This window comes from Rhynchophorus ferrugineus, unplaced genomic scaffold, assembly GCF_030347505.1.
Source record: "Rhynchophorus ferrugineus isolate W39M unplaced genomic scaffold, kcgeb_rfMv2 rfM11, whole genome shotgun sequence".
NCBI lineage: Eukaryota > Metazoa > Arthropoda > Insecta > Coleoptera > Curculionidae > Rhynchophorus > Rhynchophorus ferrugineus.
The window spans coordinates 29,143,044-29,159,229 of NW_027472590.1; the positions used below are offsets into that span (position 1 = coordinate 29,143,044).

Here is a 16,186-nt window from a genome sequence, read left to right on the forward strand (position 1 = left end):
TATATATATATATACATAATGATAATAAAAATAATATGATAAATCATATATAAGTTAATGTAGTTATTAAAATGCCATACAAAATTAATTTTACTGAAAAACATATAATAAAAAATTTGGTAATAACAAATAAAAGTCATTATAAATATAGCATATTTGTGATGCTATATATACATCAATATGAGAAATTATAAATAGGCAGAGTAAGTGAATTTAGATCAGTCTTAAAATTAATTAAAAGTATATTGTAATAATATTTTAGTGATGATAATAAATATAATATGGTACATTTTAAATAAGAATTAATATAGTTATGAAAATGTTATAGAAAAATTAATTTTACTGAAAAATAAATAATAAAAGTTAATTATTACACGTACAATAATACAAATATATTACTTTATATAATCAAAACAATAAATACGTAAAGCAACTCTATTTAGATCAGTTTTGTAGTTAATTAACAATATATCATGGTAATATTTCGGTGAAAACGATGACAATAACTTGATAATAGCAAAAATTAACTATTATATATATATATATATATATATATATATATATATATATATATATATAATGATAATAAAAATGATATGGTAAATCATATATAAGTTAATGTAGTTATTAAAATGCCATACAAAATTAATTTTACTGAAAAACATATAATAAAAAATTTGGTAATAATAAATAAAAGTCATTATAGATATACCATATTTGTAATGCTATATATACATTAATATGAGAAATTATAAATAGGCAGAGTAAGTGAATTTAGATCAGCTTTAAAATTAATTAAAAGTATATTGTAATAATATTTTAGTGATGATAATAAATATAATATGATACATTTTAAATAAGAATTAATATAGTTATGAAAATGTTATACAAAAATTAATTTTACTGAAAAATAAATAATAAAATCTTGGTGATAATAAAAGTTAATCATAATATATATGCTGAAGCTTCATCTTTAGGATTTATACCAGTTCATCATGCCAGACTTTGTCAAAGGCTTGACTTGTGTACAAAAAGGCAACAAAGCAGTACAGTTCATTTTCCAGAGATCTACTGATGACATCTACAGTGCGATGTACTCGTTCGATGATCCTCTCGAAATTGTTAAATGTTCCATCATTCTGATAAGAAGGATTTTTTCCATTAGTTCACCAATTGCTGGTAAGAGGCTTATAGGTCTATACGACGTCCTTTCTCGAGTTGGTTTGCTTGGTTTGGGCACCATTACGACCTGGGCAATTTTCCATTGTCGTGGCAAATGTTCGAGATTACAGCAGGTATTAAATATTTTGACTAAGCCCATGATTACCCTCGTGTGGTAGATTTTCAAGAGAGTTGGTAGTAGCGAAAATTATCTACTGCTACTACAATAATAAAAATGATATCATATATTTTGAATAAGTATTAATAATTATTAAAATGTTATAACAAAATGTATTTTACTTAAACATAAATAATATAAACTAGTAGTGGCTATTTCTGGAAAATTTTAACTGGTATTCGATAAACTTCGGTAATTTCCGCCTAATTGTACGACGTTGCCATTTACATATTATCGAGCTTTGTTTTGTAAGGTTACAAATTTTGTTGTTTATAGTTTATTTGATCTTGTACTGTTCATATGTTGATTATGAACGGTAAGTAGTAAGGGATAAACCATCTATCAGTGAATATTGTCAAAATATCTATTATGACACTTTTAATATGAAAAGATATATGAAGACGTTCCATTCAGTTGCATATCCATAAAAATGTAATTTTAATTTTGCCAACTTGGATTTAATCCTGCACCAAATTCATTACATTTTAAGCATAGTTGTCCATGCAAAAGCTAACAGTACAGATAAATATGACCCGATGTTTTTTGTGTGTCTCGTTGATCATATAGTTATATAGTACTTTTATTGAATGAATAGTGAGAGGGGTTTCCATGCTATATTGGTATGCTGAACAGATTCGATGAAAGGACAATGAAGGTTTTTTAGTGTTGTGTAAAGAGAAATGGATGCTTGTGTTTTTCTATATTATTAAATAGTTACCTAACATGTTGTTTTATTTCTTCTTTTTCCTTTTAAAATTAGATAAGTTTATAACACGTCAAGTAACTTAGACATAATAGGCAGTAAACTTAGTTCCAAGTGAGATTTTAGGTTTAGTGAGATTTAGTATACGAATAATTCAAAAGAACTATAACTTTGGTTTGTTATTGTAATGTTTATATGTTGATAAATAACAACATACTTTTTCCTGTCCAAAATTATTTTAAAAGGAAAGATGATTATGAAAGGTTCTTCATATTATATTTTTTATATTATAAGAGATGAAAAAATGTATAAAATTTTTTTAAATTGTCTCTCAACAGATATATTAAATTAACTTGTGAATTCAGGATAAATTGGTCTATTTATATTATTTTCTTCAAATGTACGTATAATTTGTAACAACTGACAACGTTGCAGAAATTGACTTAAAAATCGGAAAACTTGGAAAAAACTTGGAAACAAAAAAAACGAAAAGTCAACTACGATAAATGTAATAATAGATAAAAACTAAAACTTTAAATTACTAGTAATTTTAAGTAGTATTTATTAAGGAACCGGTATGTGTCAATTATGACGTCGACCACGTGATTATTTAAGAAAAAAACAATGGCAATTTTGAACTGATCCCAGAAAAACTGAGGACGGCAAAAAAGGGGGAAATAATCTCGTTCTTATTAAAGATTTCAATTACGCTCAAGGGCGTTCCGACACCGCTAACCGTAAACACCGTTTCCTAATTAGAATGTACGTACCTCTCGCGCAGAGCGCTATAAGCGTTTTCACGTGGCTGAGGACCATGTTCTCGTCGATGCCCAGCGTCTGGATGGATAGCCTGTCCAGTAAGTGTTCCAGGAAATCGTGTGGCGTTATTGCCGCTACGTCCCACTTTAATTTACTTAAAACCAGTATCTCCCAGCTCTGTAACCAAAAAAAAAAACAATACAATGTCGAGTTATGTTCCAAATTAAAAAAAAATATCGCTATTTCACCGCACTCCCCTCCCTTGGACAGCTCTGTTACTTGACACTGATTGCCAAAGTTTCGACTAAGGATGACTTTTGGCCAATATATCGATATTATCGTTAGCCGATATTTTTTCAACAAAAATTAAACATATTTCTTAAATCTTCTACTTTTATTATCTACTTCTATTAACATCTCAATTTACTTGAATATATTAGATACTAGCGACCCGCCCCGGCTTCGCACGGGTGCAATGCTGATACTAAATTAAATACACTACAGAAAAAATATGAACGTTGTATATAAAAACATAGCGGCCCGCTCCGATTTTGCACGGGCATAAAATATGTATGCCTATGTCACTCAATGAAAACATGATTAAAATCGATCCAGTATTTTTGGTTCATTCATTACTGCCCTTGGCCTGCACGCATTAAATGTGGAGTAAAACAATTCTTCTTCCCCTATACTTACTATGAAGATTTCCTGCTATCTTTGGAATATCTAAATTCATACAATTTTTATTACATTACACATTTTTAAACGCAAATTTTAAATTTGTAATATCTCCGAAAATATTTGTTTAATTTACATGCTGTAAGGAACCATACTTAATTCGATAAGGATTAATGCCGTATTGCTTAAAATAGCTTCGTAAATAAGCCATTTTCTCACGTAAAAAGTAAACAATAAAAATGGTTAATGTGGGTTATCCCTAAAAGATAAACATATACAATGGCGGACTTTTTTGTAGACCTTTTTATGGTGTACAATACTGTAGGTACATTAATTTGATCTAACTCGTAGGGTTAGGCAGCGTTTTTGCTAATTGCTAAATAAGCCTAAAAAATAGGTTAATTTACGACATCACGTTAGAAACCTCTAAAATTAGCATTGTTGCCTTAGTATATTATGCATGTATTATACATATAAACCTTCCTCTTGAATCACTGTATCTATTGAAAAAAACGTTTGTTTGTAGTCACAATTACTTAGTCATTTTTCTCTCGTTTTTCTGCTGAATATTTTTTTATCGTATTTTAAAAGTTGATGCATTCCCATTATATATATAATTTTGTTACGGTATATTAAATTATATCTTCTAATCAACAATGTAGTTTCCTATTCTCGCGCGTTATTGGGCCATCGGGAATAAAACCTGACCTCAGTGCCGATCACGCTCTCGCGCGTGTCAAAAAATAATTTTTGTTAAAAAGTATTAAAATCTAAACTGGACACACATTAAAAACGTTATTAGGAATATTTTACTGTTGTACTCAGAAAGACGTAGTCGGCTTCTAGGGTAAGTATTTAAGCCCAGATCGGCAGAGAACGTGTTAATTAACACTTAACTAAGGTTAAGTGTGTATTATAGTAATTTTGAAGGTTTATTAAAAATATGGCTACCTCTTAAAATATTTAGAGAATAACGATATTTTTTAAGCCGATATATCAATATTTTTCATAGCTGTTGCAAAATAAGTTTAAATTAATATAATTAATTTAGACGATTTCACCGTCAATGTATAGAATAGTGGCTAGTTCTAGATAATCTTGACCGGTATTCGGTAAATTTCGGTAGTTTCCGCTAGGTTTTGTGACGTTGCTTATTATAGGTAGAATCCAACAAACTGAAACAGTCATTTTGGATTTGAACCTAGTACTGATGGGATCTCTGTCTGTGAGGTTAAGAAGTTTGTTGATTTTAGTTTATTTGTTATTGTACTGTTTATATTTTGGTAATAGAGATTATAAACAGTAATGGATAAATCATCGATTTGTGAATATTGTTAAAAAAATTATTATAACACTTTTAATCTGAACATATTCTATAGCAAATTAATTTTAATTTGAAATTATTATATTTTAGGCATAGTTGAGCCTGCGAAAGTAAAAGTACAGATAAATATAACTCAATGTCCATTATGTGAATATATCTTATCTGCTATCTGCTAGTTATTCTGCGGCATTAAAATTGATCAAGAAACATTAAAGTTTGCCTTGCTTGAGGAATTTCAAGGTTGGAGGTCCCAATTTAGTAAAAATATTGCCACTTCTGAATTTGAGCGTAATCGATCAGGATTCATAAGGATGTATGAAAAGGTGAGAGGTGACAGTTACTAAAATCAGATAAAAATATAGTTGCAATCAAACTAGCTGCTAAAATTCCGATGGAAGCTATATAGAAAGATATATAATATTCACCAAGAAAACCAATTGAATTCTACAGGTACAAAACGTAAAAATGAGGGTACAAATGTTGAAGTGTGGGCAAATGAGGTCAAAAATACAGGATGTGTGTTGCTACTACCCTACATTAAAGGAAGAAGGTTTTATGTTAATGATAATAAACGAACGATAAGAGTTGAGAAAAGAATATAACCATGAATGTATATGTGTATATTCTAATTAATATTGACTTGAATTGTATTTCTTACATTTATTGATTGAATTAAGAGAGCTGTTATCATGTTTTTACATATCTTATTGATAAATAAATTACATTTGTTACCTTATATTTTCTCATTTCCCTTTTAAAATTAAATATCTTTATAAAGGGTTAAATAACTTAGACATAATATATAAACTTAAAATAACAGATAGTGTAAAACTTAGTTAAAATCGAACTTGATTTTCAAGTGAGGGTTTGGGTTAATTTGCGAATTTCAGAATATATTTTACACTATATATATATATATATATATATATATATATATATATGTATCATAAATATATAAAAACACTTTAGTTGGGTCTCAACAGAAGATAATTTATTCTATTTGTATTATATTCTTCAAATATACGTATAATTTTCAACAACTGGCAACGTTGCAAAGTAAAATCCTTGTGCGCTTGCGGGGATTCTCTCAAACTAGACTATTATACAAATAATTTATACGGTTAATATAAAGCTAGAGGTATTCTCACATATTTAAAACAGTTACTGAAGACATAATATTTTAAATAAAATACATTGAAAATCTCGAAAATATTGTTGGATTTTTTTTCATTGAAATGACTCTTCTCATATGTCATGGCAAACGTATCTTTAAAAACATCTGCATACTTGCAAATATGTATACAGCTTACAGAAAACAGTAAAAATAAATATGATATCGATAGCCAGGAAATGGAACATAAACAACGCCCAATTATGTAACATCATTAATCCGATAAAAACAACAAATGAGGCGTATCGCAAGCGCCAGCCTCCATATTGATCTGCCGGCATCATAGCGATTAATTCGCGAGAGAAAAAAAAAACAAGAAATCTGTTGATTCTTCGGCGATAATTTGAAATCAGTCAAGTCAGACTCGGGAACGAAGTTCCAGTTAAAAGTTCGACTTAAAAAACACCCGAAAAGAGTTGTGGGGGACATGCTTTTAGCGAAGTTCGAGTACTTTAAAAGAGTTCGACGAAGTCTGATTACGAAATAAATAAGTCCGTCAATCAGCGAATTTTCTTATTAATCGTATCAACGGATAAACTGGAAGATTAGACGACTAGTAGGTCTTAGAGATATTATATGAAATCATTATATCCGAATATTTTTATAACATTTTACATTAGATACACATTTTACTTACATACAATAGTGTAATCTTAATTTACAAATTTTAAAAGTTCATTAAACCAAACCGAACTTGCCAAATATGCCAGGTTGTAAAAGAACTTAAAAAAAAAACAAAGGAAGAATCATCTTTGTTCGTTACTCTGTGCATTGGGTCGATTGTCGAATGGTGATTTCGAAATCCAAACTGGAAATCTGGTATTCCTATAAATGGTTTAATAGCGAAATAGGCCTTTAAGATCTGAAAAGATTGTTCTGCCGGTTTGTCAGGTTTTAAGCATAGTTATTCGATCAACTTCTTCCAACCTACAACAAGACATTCCGGAACATGCTTCAGTCTCAAACAGGCATTGAATATATATGATAACATGATTGCTTTCGTGGCAACTCTTTCAACATCTCAGATGAAATATCATCAATTCTAGGAACCTTTAAAGATTGAGGCTGTTGTCAATTTCTGTGGCAACATTCTATTGTATGTTATCTAAATACGTTAATATCTATACGTTAGCTAAATGTTCTGTGAATACTTCAGCTTTTTATCATTATATTTTCTATCATTTTTAATCATTTTTAATACGCAGTGCTCTAATAATTGGTCCTTTAAATCTTCCAGTTCCTTTCCATAGCGAGTAATCTTTATCACACTTAATTCACATACATATTTTTCGAAGTAACTCTGTTTATATTCGTTAATCTTCTAATACCTGCAGAATTTTCTGATTCTGTGTCATACTCTTCTAGCTTTTCGTCTTATCAATTCCTTAATTTCGAGGGGGTAATTTAACTCACATTCAGATGTTCTTGATGTTGGAGTAGCTTCTTTTACAGCACACCGAATTTGTTCAATTATATTTCGGTTTTGCTGCTCAAGACTGTCTACACTTTTCAGTCTTACGTTTAAAGTGATTTATTCCTGCATTATAAGTCTAAACGTGTCCCAGTTAGTAAATTTGTTAGTAAGATTAGCCTTCTTTGTTCTTTTTCAGAATTGTTTCGCATAGTGTTAACAATACTGGAATGTTATTCGATAATAGTTCGCACAAACTCTCGATTTTTATTTGCTGCCATAAAACCATAAATCATGAGAGTTATATCTACGTGATTTATTCTCAAAAATGGTTCTAGTTCTCGGATTTGGGTACTAGAACCATTTTTGAGAATTGTAAGAAGGTGGTGTGTGAAGGAACAAGATTATTTTATAGGGTGTTACGAAATATTTGTGACTTTTGAATATAGTTTATGTGAAAGATCACACTGTAAGTGACAGTTGCATGAAAATAGTACAAGAAAGAACAAAGAATTTTCATTGTTTTTAAAAATAATTTTTCATTAAATATGATATTAAATATAAACATTGAGACAAATCGTGAGAGTGCTATTTGTTAAGTATTCAGCAACAACAGTTCTGCATCGAGATCAACAACTTGTCATTTCGTGAAACCTTCTTGTGCTTTGATAGTACAAATAATGCAATTATTGAAGCCTGCTCATCATACACAACCAAAGAGAGCTCGTTGAATAAGTAGATTTAGATATTTCCAACATATGTAGACCAGCAATGAAAGCTACTTTCAATTTTACTGGTACTATTTGGGATTCAGAGTATTCACTATTTGAGAGAAATTGACGGAACTATATATGTTCTATCCCCGGATTGTTAGGGAATAGAACGCCATGTTTAGCCTAGCTGGGAGATGGAAACTAAGGTTTTTGTTTATTTTAATATAGGATTGGATTGACAGTTTAGTCTGTAGACGCGACTCAACAAGTCACCGCTTCTTTCCGTTAAAATAAAAGTAAGGTACGTTATGTGCGCTTAAATCTTTAAAACTACGCAACGGATTTTGAGGCGGTTTTTTTCAATAGATAGAGTGATTCAAGAGGAAGGTTTATATGTATAATACATGCATAATATACTAAGACAACATTGCTAATTTTAGAGGTTTCTAACGTGATGTCGTAAATTAACCTATTTTTTTAGGCTTATTTAGCAATTAGCAAAAACGCTGCCTAACCCTACGAGTTAGATCAAATTAATGTACTACAGTATAGTATACCATAAAAAGGTCTACAAAAAAGTTCGCGATGGTATATGTTTATCTTTTAGGGATAACCCACATTAACCATTTTTATTGTTTACTTTTTACGTGAGAAAATGGCTTATTTACGAAGCTATTTTAAGCAATATGGCATTAATCCTTATCGAATTAAGTACCTTAAATACAGTGTGCAATTAATATAGATCAATATGGTTCCTTACAGCATGTAAATTAAACAAATATTTTCGGAAATATTACAAATTTAAAATTTGCGTTTAAAAATGTGTAATGTAATAAAAATTGTATGAATTTAGATATTCCAAAGATAGCAGGAAATCTTCATAGTAAGTATAGGGGAAGAGGAATTGTTTTATTCCCAATTTAATGCGTGCAGGCCAAGGGCAGTAATGAATGAACCAAAAATACTGGATCGATTTTAATCATGTTTTCATTGAGTGACATAGGCATATATATTTTATGCCCGTGCAAAGTCGGAGCGGGCCGCTATGTTTTTATATACAACGTTCATATTTTTTCTGTAGTGTATTTAATTTAGTATCAGCATTGCACCCGTGCGAAGCCGGGGCGGGTCGCTAGTTTAATATAAATATATAATACATTTCTATGAAAAATGAACCTCGAGAGTATACAAAGGGAAATAAAACGTCAAAATAATCACTATATGATAGTTGAACATGGATTTTACGACATGCATTGTTTTAATAAATATGATCTCATAGCATATTGATAAAACGAATGTAATAATACGACTGCATGCCTAATCATATTAAAATTACTCTGAATACTATAGAATAATTATTTTATGGTTAACCTAACTGAATAATAAAAAAACTGAGGGATAGTAACGCATCAATAAGCAAGTCGTACGAGCAAGTTTGAGAATACAATTAGTAATGTTGAATATATAGTCCTTTCAAAGTTAGTTTAGTACATACGTCATCAAGATGTTAATTGTATTGCCTGTCGCGATTTGCAAATTCGTTTCAGAATCAGACAATGTTTCCTTCTCATTTTATTCTAGTTAAATAGAGACATAATGCTGTTTGATTAGTCTGAAGGCGTAAACGAATGAGTCTGTCTAAGTTGTCCGGTTGTCAGACGTATGCAAAATTCTTGAAAGCAATAGTGATAAGAGGTTATAACTCTAACCTATAAACTATTGTGGCTGTATAATTAACTATAGTTTTTATATGTACTATAATGTTAAAATAAATTATATATATAACATGTTTGTCTTATTTCTGTCTTAGTTGGTTTGAGGAAAAGAGACCATACTTGGCAACAATAGGATGAAGATGAATATTCTGTTGCTCTTGACCAGACCGACCAGTTCGACCTTCGGAATCAATAATTACAGCTACAGTTACTTAACAATCAGTCACTTCCTCTCAAGAGCCACTGCAAATATCAACTGCCCTTCAACAACATACCAGAAGTCAACCATCTCATTTGCATATCATCCTATATTTTTATTTTTAAAAATTATTTATATTTGTAAATTTGAAGAACAGTGGCTGGATGGATCTTGGAGGGCGGTCAAAACTTCAGTCCAAAGAATAGTCGATTCAACAAAATAGAAAATAAACGTAATTAAAATGTATGATGTCAGCATGGTGCAATGTTGCATGGTTTCGCACGTTTGTCGGTTTGTAATCTCTAAATATTATCACTAATGTTGCGAAGACTTTTTAATATACTGATTCAGTATACTATTTGGATACATCAAAGAGGCATTTAACTATAGTTTAAAATGAATTTTAGATATTTACAAAGTGCCTTTGGCAGTATATTCGACATCATTTATGACGTGCATTGGCTGTTTTATTGGAAGGAACATATGTATGTTTTTGTAGCCACGGAATTGGGATTTTTACAGTGAAAAATCATCGTTTGGCTTTTTTTGCGGATTCATGTTCAGCTGTTCTTAGAGTTTGAGACGTATGTGCTTGGACGATAGAGAGCCTAGAAAGAAGGCAGCGTTACCCATCAATCTTGTGAAATTCCAGAGTGAATCGAAAAAGAATCAACGACTTTGACTTTAATTTGTTACCGTTATTTTTAATCGATAACAAACTCCACAAAACCTGAGGTAAATTTTATTATTTGCACATAATAGTTTGTTAAAATAACGGCTGATAATTTACGTTGAATCTAGTAATTATTTCTTAATAGACATTTTTTCTTGATTTATATTTTTGTACGTATGATACGATAGGTTCCGGTTGAGCAGTGTAGCATCTAGTATTTCCGCTTCCTGCATTTTCAACGGCTTTATTGTCGTACATTTATGATATAAAATAATAAGTTTTCGAGTCTTGTTTGAAATTTAGTCTACAGTTTAGTTTTTTAACATTATATTCCCTAGTGTTATTGTATCTTAGTATTTTATTGATAGTTATTTATAAGAGTTTATTAATTTTTTTCTCTCCGATATATCGATATTATTCTCGGTGGCCGACACCCCTATTTCCAAGTACAGTATCTCCATGAATTGTTATATTGTAATACACCAAAAGAACCATCAAAAGAAATTCACACTGAATTTAAAAAATTCATCGATCCAAACAACAGCATATTTTCCTTCAATTATTTCATTTGTTTTTATTTTTCAAAATAGTTTTTACAATTTCGTCAATTGAGCCAAATTTATTTTCCTGGAGGTATGCAATCAGCCAGTACTCATTGGGAACCAGATCTGAATCATATATGACTATGTAACAAATTAACACGATCATCAGATCAACTTGATCATAGATGTCATTAATTTATGATTACACGTTTACAGCTGAGTCTGCATGTGGGCTTAGATCGTGTCTGCACTGAATTGTTAGCATAGTCCTCAAATAATGTTATATACTAAAGAAAAGCTTCTTGAAATAATTTCAGTTGTTGTTTTGCAACGGTTGGCTTAAATATACTATAATCCTATCGGCCTATATTCTTATTGATTTTAGAGGTTGTAAGTAATGAGACAATATCTATAGTAATAGGAGAAACTCTTGCGGCAAACAATTGTGGTCGTGTTTTATTGACAAGGATTACCCTCTCTGATTTATTTGATGCTTATATATTACTAATATCCGTTACGTACTTGTAAACATAGTATTTCTATTCTAATAGCGTTGCATATAATTTGAATTTGGTTTTCAACGATATAAAATTTCGATGTTAATGATAAAATAGAGTTCGGATAACCTAATAATGTAAAAAAGTTAGTGACAACATAATACTCAAGCCCACAAATATCTGATATGCGTCGTGCTGCCAGAAAAATGGGACAATTTGTATAAAATTTTGTAGAATGCTTTAATTTAGATATATTGAACCAATTTTTTGATGAGTACATTTTTAAGAGGAGAAAGTGATCACAATACATGCGAACACTTAATATTTCGTTACTGCTTGTATTGGTTATGTAATTCCACCCAAGAACTGAGTCACCGTTAGGAAAACATCGATGTCTCAACCAAATCGAGATATATAGTCAGAGATCCTACCAACGTAAAAATAGGCTAGATGGCCATTTTTGAAAAACTACTTTATGGTACTTCTGCGTGTATTATATTTAATATAATGTAATGAGTCTGCTTGTATAAGTGTTCATAAAAGTCAGTATACTTTTCTACAAGACTAGATTGTTAACCTAACTGAAGAAAATGGGCTTCTAACTGAACTCACTGAACATTAATTGTTGTTCACTACTGAATGACCATGTTTCTTCAAAATACCAAGGATATATTAATTAAATCAAAAGCAATATCAAATATCTGGTCTATTGTACATCAAATATAGGCTATACTTCACTAAGTTAAGGGTAACTGATACATATTTGATTGAATAAAGTGATTTTATCAAGTTGTTATAGCAGGGTATGTGTTGTAGTTAACAGATCAATTGAAAACTCCCCGGCCTGACGCATAGATGGCGTTACTAAAATTAAATCGATATGTTTTTTTAGTTAGCCCTAACCCTCAAAAGATGTGTGTATAAATTTGACAGCTTGCGGATCATTAGTTTGTGAATTATACCATTTTGCGTGAAGCAACTTTTGTTATTGTGAAAAAAATGAAGCAAAATGAATTTCGCGTGTTGATAAAAAATTGATTTTTGAAGGGAAAAAATACAGTTGAAGCAAAAACTTAGCTTGATGCCCAGTTTCCGGACACTGCCCCAGGAAAATTAACCATCAAGGATTGGTATACTAAGTTCAGACGTGGTGAAATGAGCCCCGATAACGGTGAACGCAGTGGACGCCCAAAAGAGGATATTACCGACGAAAACATTAAAAAATTCCACAAAATTATTTTGAATGACCGTAAATTGAGATTGAATGAAATAGCAGACACTTTAAAGATATCAACTGAACGTGTGTATCATATCATTCACGAATATTTGGGTATGAGAAAGCTCTGTGCAAAATGAGTGCCGCGCGAGCTCACTTTTGACCAAAAACAACGACGAGTTGATGATTCGGAGCAGTATTTGAAGATGATCAAGCGTAATAAACCCGAGTTTTTGCGCCAATATGTGACAATGTATGGAACATGGCTCCATCATTTCACTCCGAAGTCCAATAACGCAACAGTCAGCTGGCAAGTTTATGGCGTCTGTATTTTGGGATGCGCATGGAATAATTTTCATTGACTACCTTGAAAAAGGAAGAACCATCAACAGCGATTACAACATGGTGTTATTGGACCGTTTAAAGGACGAAATCGCCGAAAAACGGCCGCATTTGAAGAAATAGAAAGTGCTGCTTCACCACGACAATGCACCGTGTCACAAGTGAAATTATCGTCGAACGAAGAGGTGATCGCCGTTGGAGGGTCGCTATAATCAGTGTATCACCCTTATAGGGAATTATGTTGAATAAAAAAGCCTAATTTTGCTAAAAAAATGTGTTTTACTATGGTAGGCCGGGAACCTTTCAATTGACCTGTTATTACCATAGTTCTTATTACTTTTTTAGTAGGTTAACATCATGTTAGACAAAAAGCAGAGTAGATTAGACACAAAGTCAACCAATTATACTGGTTAGCCGGAAAATACTCTCAACTTGACCTAAAACCAAAGACATTGGTTTATCAGCTAATCATAAAGCTAATTTGGACCTACGGTGTGCAAATATGGGGGTGCGCTAAAACATCAAACTAACTAGTAATCCATCGCACTGAAAACAAAGTTCTACGATTAATTACCAATGCTTATGGTTACATAACCAACGACGAGCTACACGATGACCACGAAATCAAATGGATATACGAAATGATCGAAGATTTCGCCTTGAAACATGAAATAACGTTGCTAAATCATAGCAACGTGGAAGCAATACAGCTACGGGACAACACGCAGGAATACATAGTGATATATTAATCCCGTACTCGCCTTGCTTGTGTATTAATGTCTGTACTAGCAGAACAGTAGTAATAAATTAATTTGTAAATTAAGATTATACTAAGCATATCCAATGTAAGATGTAATTGATAATAAAAAATATTGTTACCCCCTAAATAGTGTATATAAATAGAATGAATGTTTATTTTTTATCACTCAGACTACCCTGAGAACCGAATAGCTACCACTTGTTCGACATAAAACAGGATGATGAGCCCGTAAAACCATATGTTCGACTCGAAATGAATCAATCTGTCACGGATATGCCGACAGACACCCGCGCGGCACAATCTTTCTAGAAATTGGCTAGAAAACCAGACCCCGTCGTCCATTTTAAAGTGAAATTCGTCACACGGAAAGATAAGCGGACGGAACCATGGAAAGAATGGAGAGAAGAAAAAAAACAAGTAACGGTTTCGTACGTCGGTCAAGTTCCTCCTCCGTCTGTCTTTCGCGCGGCTTCCATCTCGCTCGCTCGCAGACGCACACACACTGACCGCGAATGATCCCCCGTGAACCGGCCGTCCATTGTTCTGCCGAATGCCTCTCGGACCTGTTTGGTGAAAGAGCCAGACCGCCACGATGCATTTACATGGCAAAGGCGATCGGGCCGCCCTGATTCCGAGAACTAGGGTGCTAGGCGCCCCATTTGCGAGAACGCGGGCTACGAGGTCCTTTCGGAAGGTTGGATGGCGTCGAAAAAGCGCATGCAGTAACCTTTACCAATTCCTCTTTTTGTATTTTTGCAGCGTACGTTACTACAGAAATAAATTTGGCGTATGCGCCCTATATTGCATAGAATAAACTATAGAAAGAATAAACTCTATTTTCTTTCTTTTATAATGGCGGTACGTTCTTTTCGAGCCGATCGAGTGAAAACAACAAAAAAAAAACTAGAGTATTTAGATTTTGTTCGCCATTAATAATAGGCCAATTGAAAAGTCCCCGGCCAAAAGACAAATCGTACTACAAAAACGGTATCGAAAAGTTGGAGGGTCGCTATAATCAGTGTATCACCCTTGAAGGGAATTATGTTGAATAAAAAAACCTAATTTTGCCAAAAAATGTGGTTTACTATGGTAGGCCGGAGATCTTTCAATTGACCTGTTAATTCTATAAGGACAATAATTAAATTGTTGTGTTATTCTTGGTGGTTTAACATACATTGGTATTAAAATATGGAATATGGAGAAGGGTAAGTGAATGGATGTAAGGTTACATTTTTAAATCCAAACGGCATCAATTTTATTTATAGTGGGAATATAGCTGTCAATTTTATAACAAATCATTTTCAACGACATCAAATAGAGTTCAAAATATCTTAAAATATCTCCGCGAACTAGCAGCGGATTTCAAAACAATAACAAGAACAGATAAGAAAATTATTCTTATTGTGTTGGAAGTAGTCAATTCATTAATGAGGTTTTCAGGCATCGCTTTTAAAAGAATACAATTTTTAAAACATATAAAAAAATCCAGGAAGACTTATTATTTCAATTAGTATATTTAAATGGGACATGGACGAAACATGGATATTTCAGTATTGGACGAATATACCATCAATATATAGTGTAAAGACAACAAAAGTTGATGGTAAAAGGTAAATATTGGAATAACAATTGATTCGATTTTTTTAGTCACATCATTTATTAATAATTCAAAGCAGATATATTGTCCTTCTTGTTGGAAACACAAATGGAATTCATATGGGGTGTGGCGAAGAATTATTACAATAGATATTTTGCTCGAAAAGGATATACAAGCAAGAACTGTCTGGATATGTGGAAAGAAGCATTATCTACAATAACATCTTCGGTTTGGATAAACTAGATCAGACACATTGAAGAAGAAATTGACAAATGGTGGAATTGTGAACAAGTGTTATGTAGACTAGAAATAAATAGCTTAATTATTCACTTAAATAACAATTAGTGAAAGTGATTGAATAAAACTTTCTGAATGAGGGATTATGATTCAATGTTCATGCATATAATTATGGCGAGTGCAGTGATTAGATCTAGTCTAATTAAGACGGATGTATATGGATAATAACAGAACAAACTCAAGAGAAATACAGTAATATCAAAATTACTTTACAAGAAAACACTGCGTCGAAGAAAACAAGAATCAAACG

General features: G+C 31.7%; 1 protein-coding gene across 1 annotated transcript in view; it reads right to left on the reverse strand.

Moving 5' to 3' along the window:
• LOC143205206 (G1/S-specific cyclin-D3) overlaps positions 1–16,186 on the reverse strand; it is an 81,160-nt gene that overhangs the window by 44,060 nt on the left and 20,914 nt on the right. Inside the window, exon 3 of the mRNA XM_076418352.1 lies at positions 2,813–2,978. Coding sequence (XP_076274467.1) covers positions 2,813–2,978 — 166 coding nt within the window. The remainder of the gene's footprint in view (positions 1–2,812; positions 2,979–16,186) is intronic.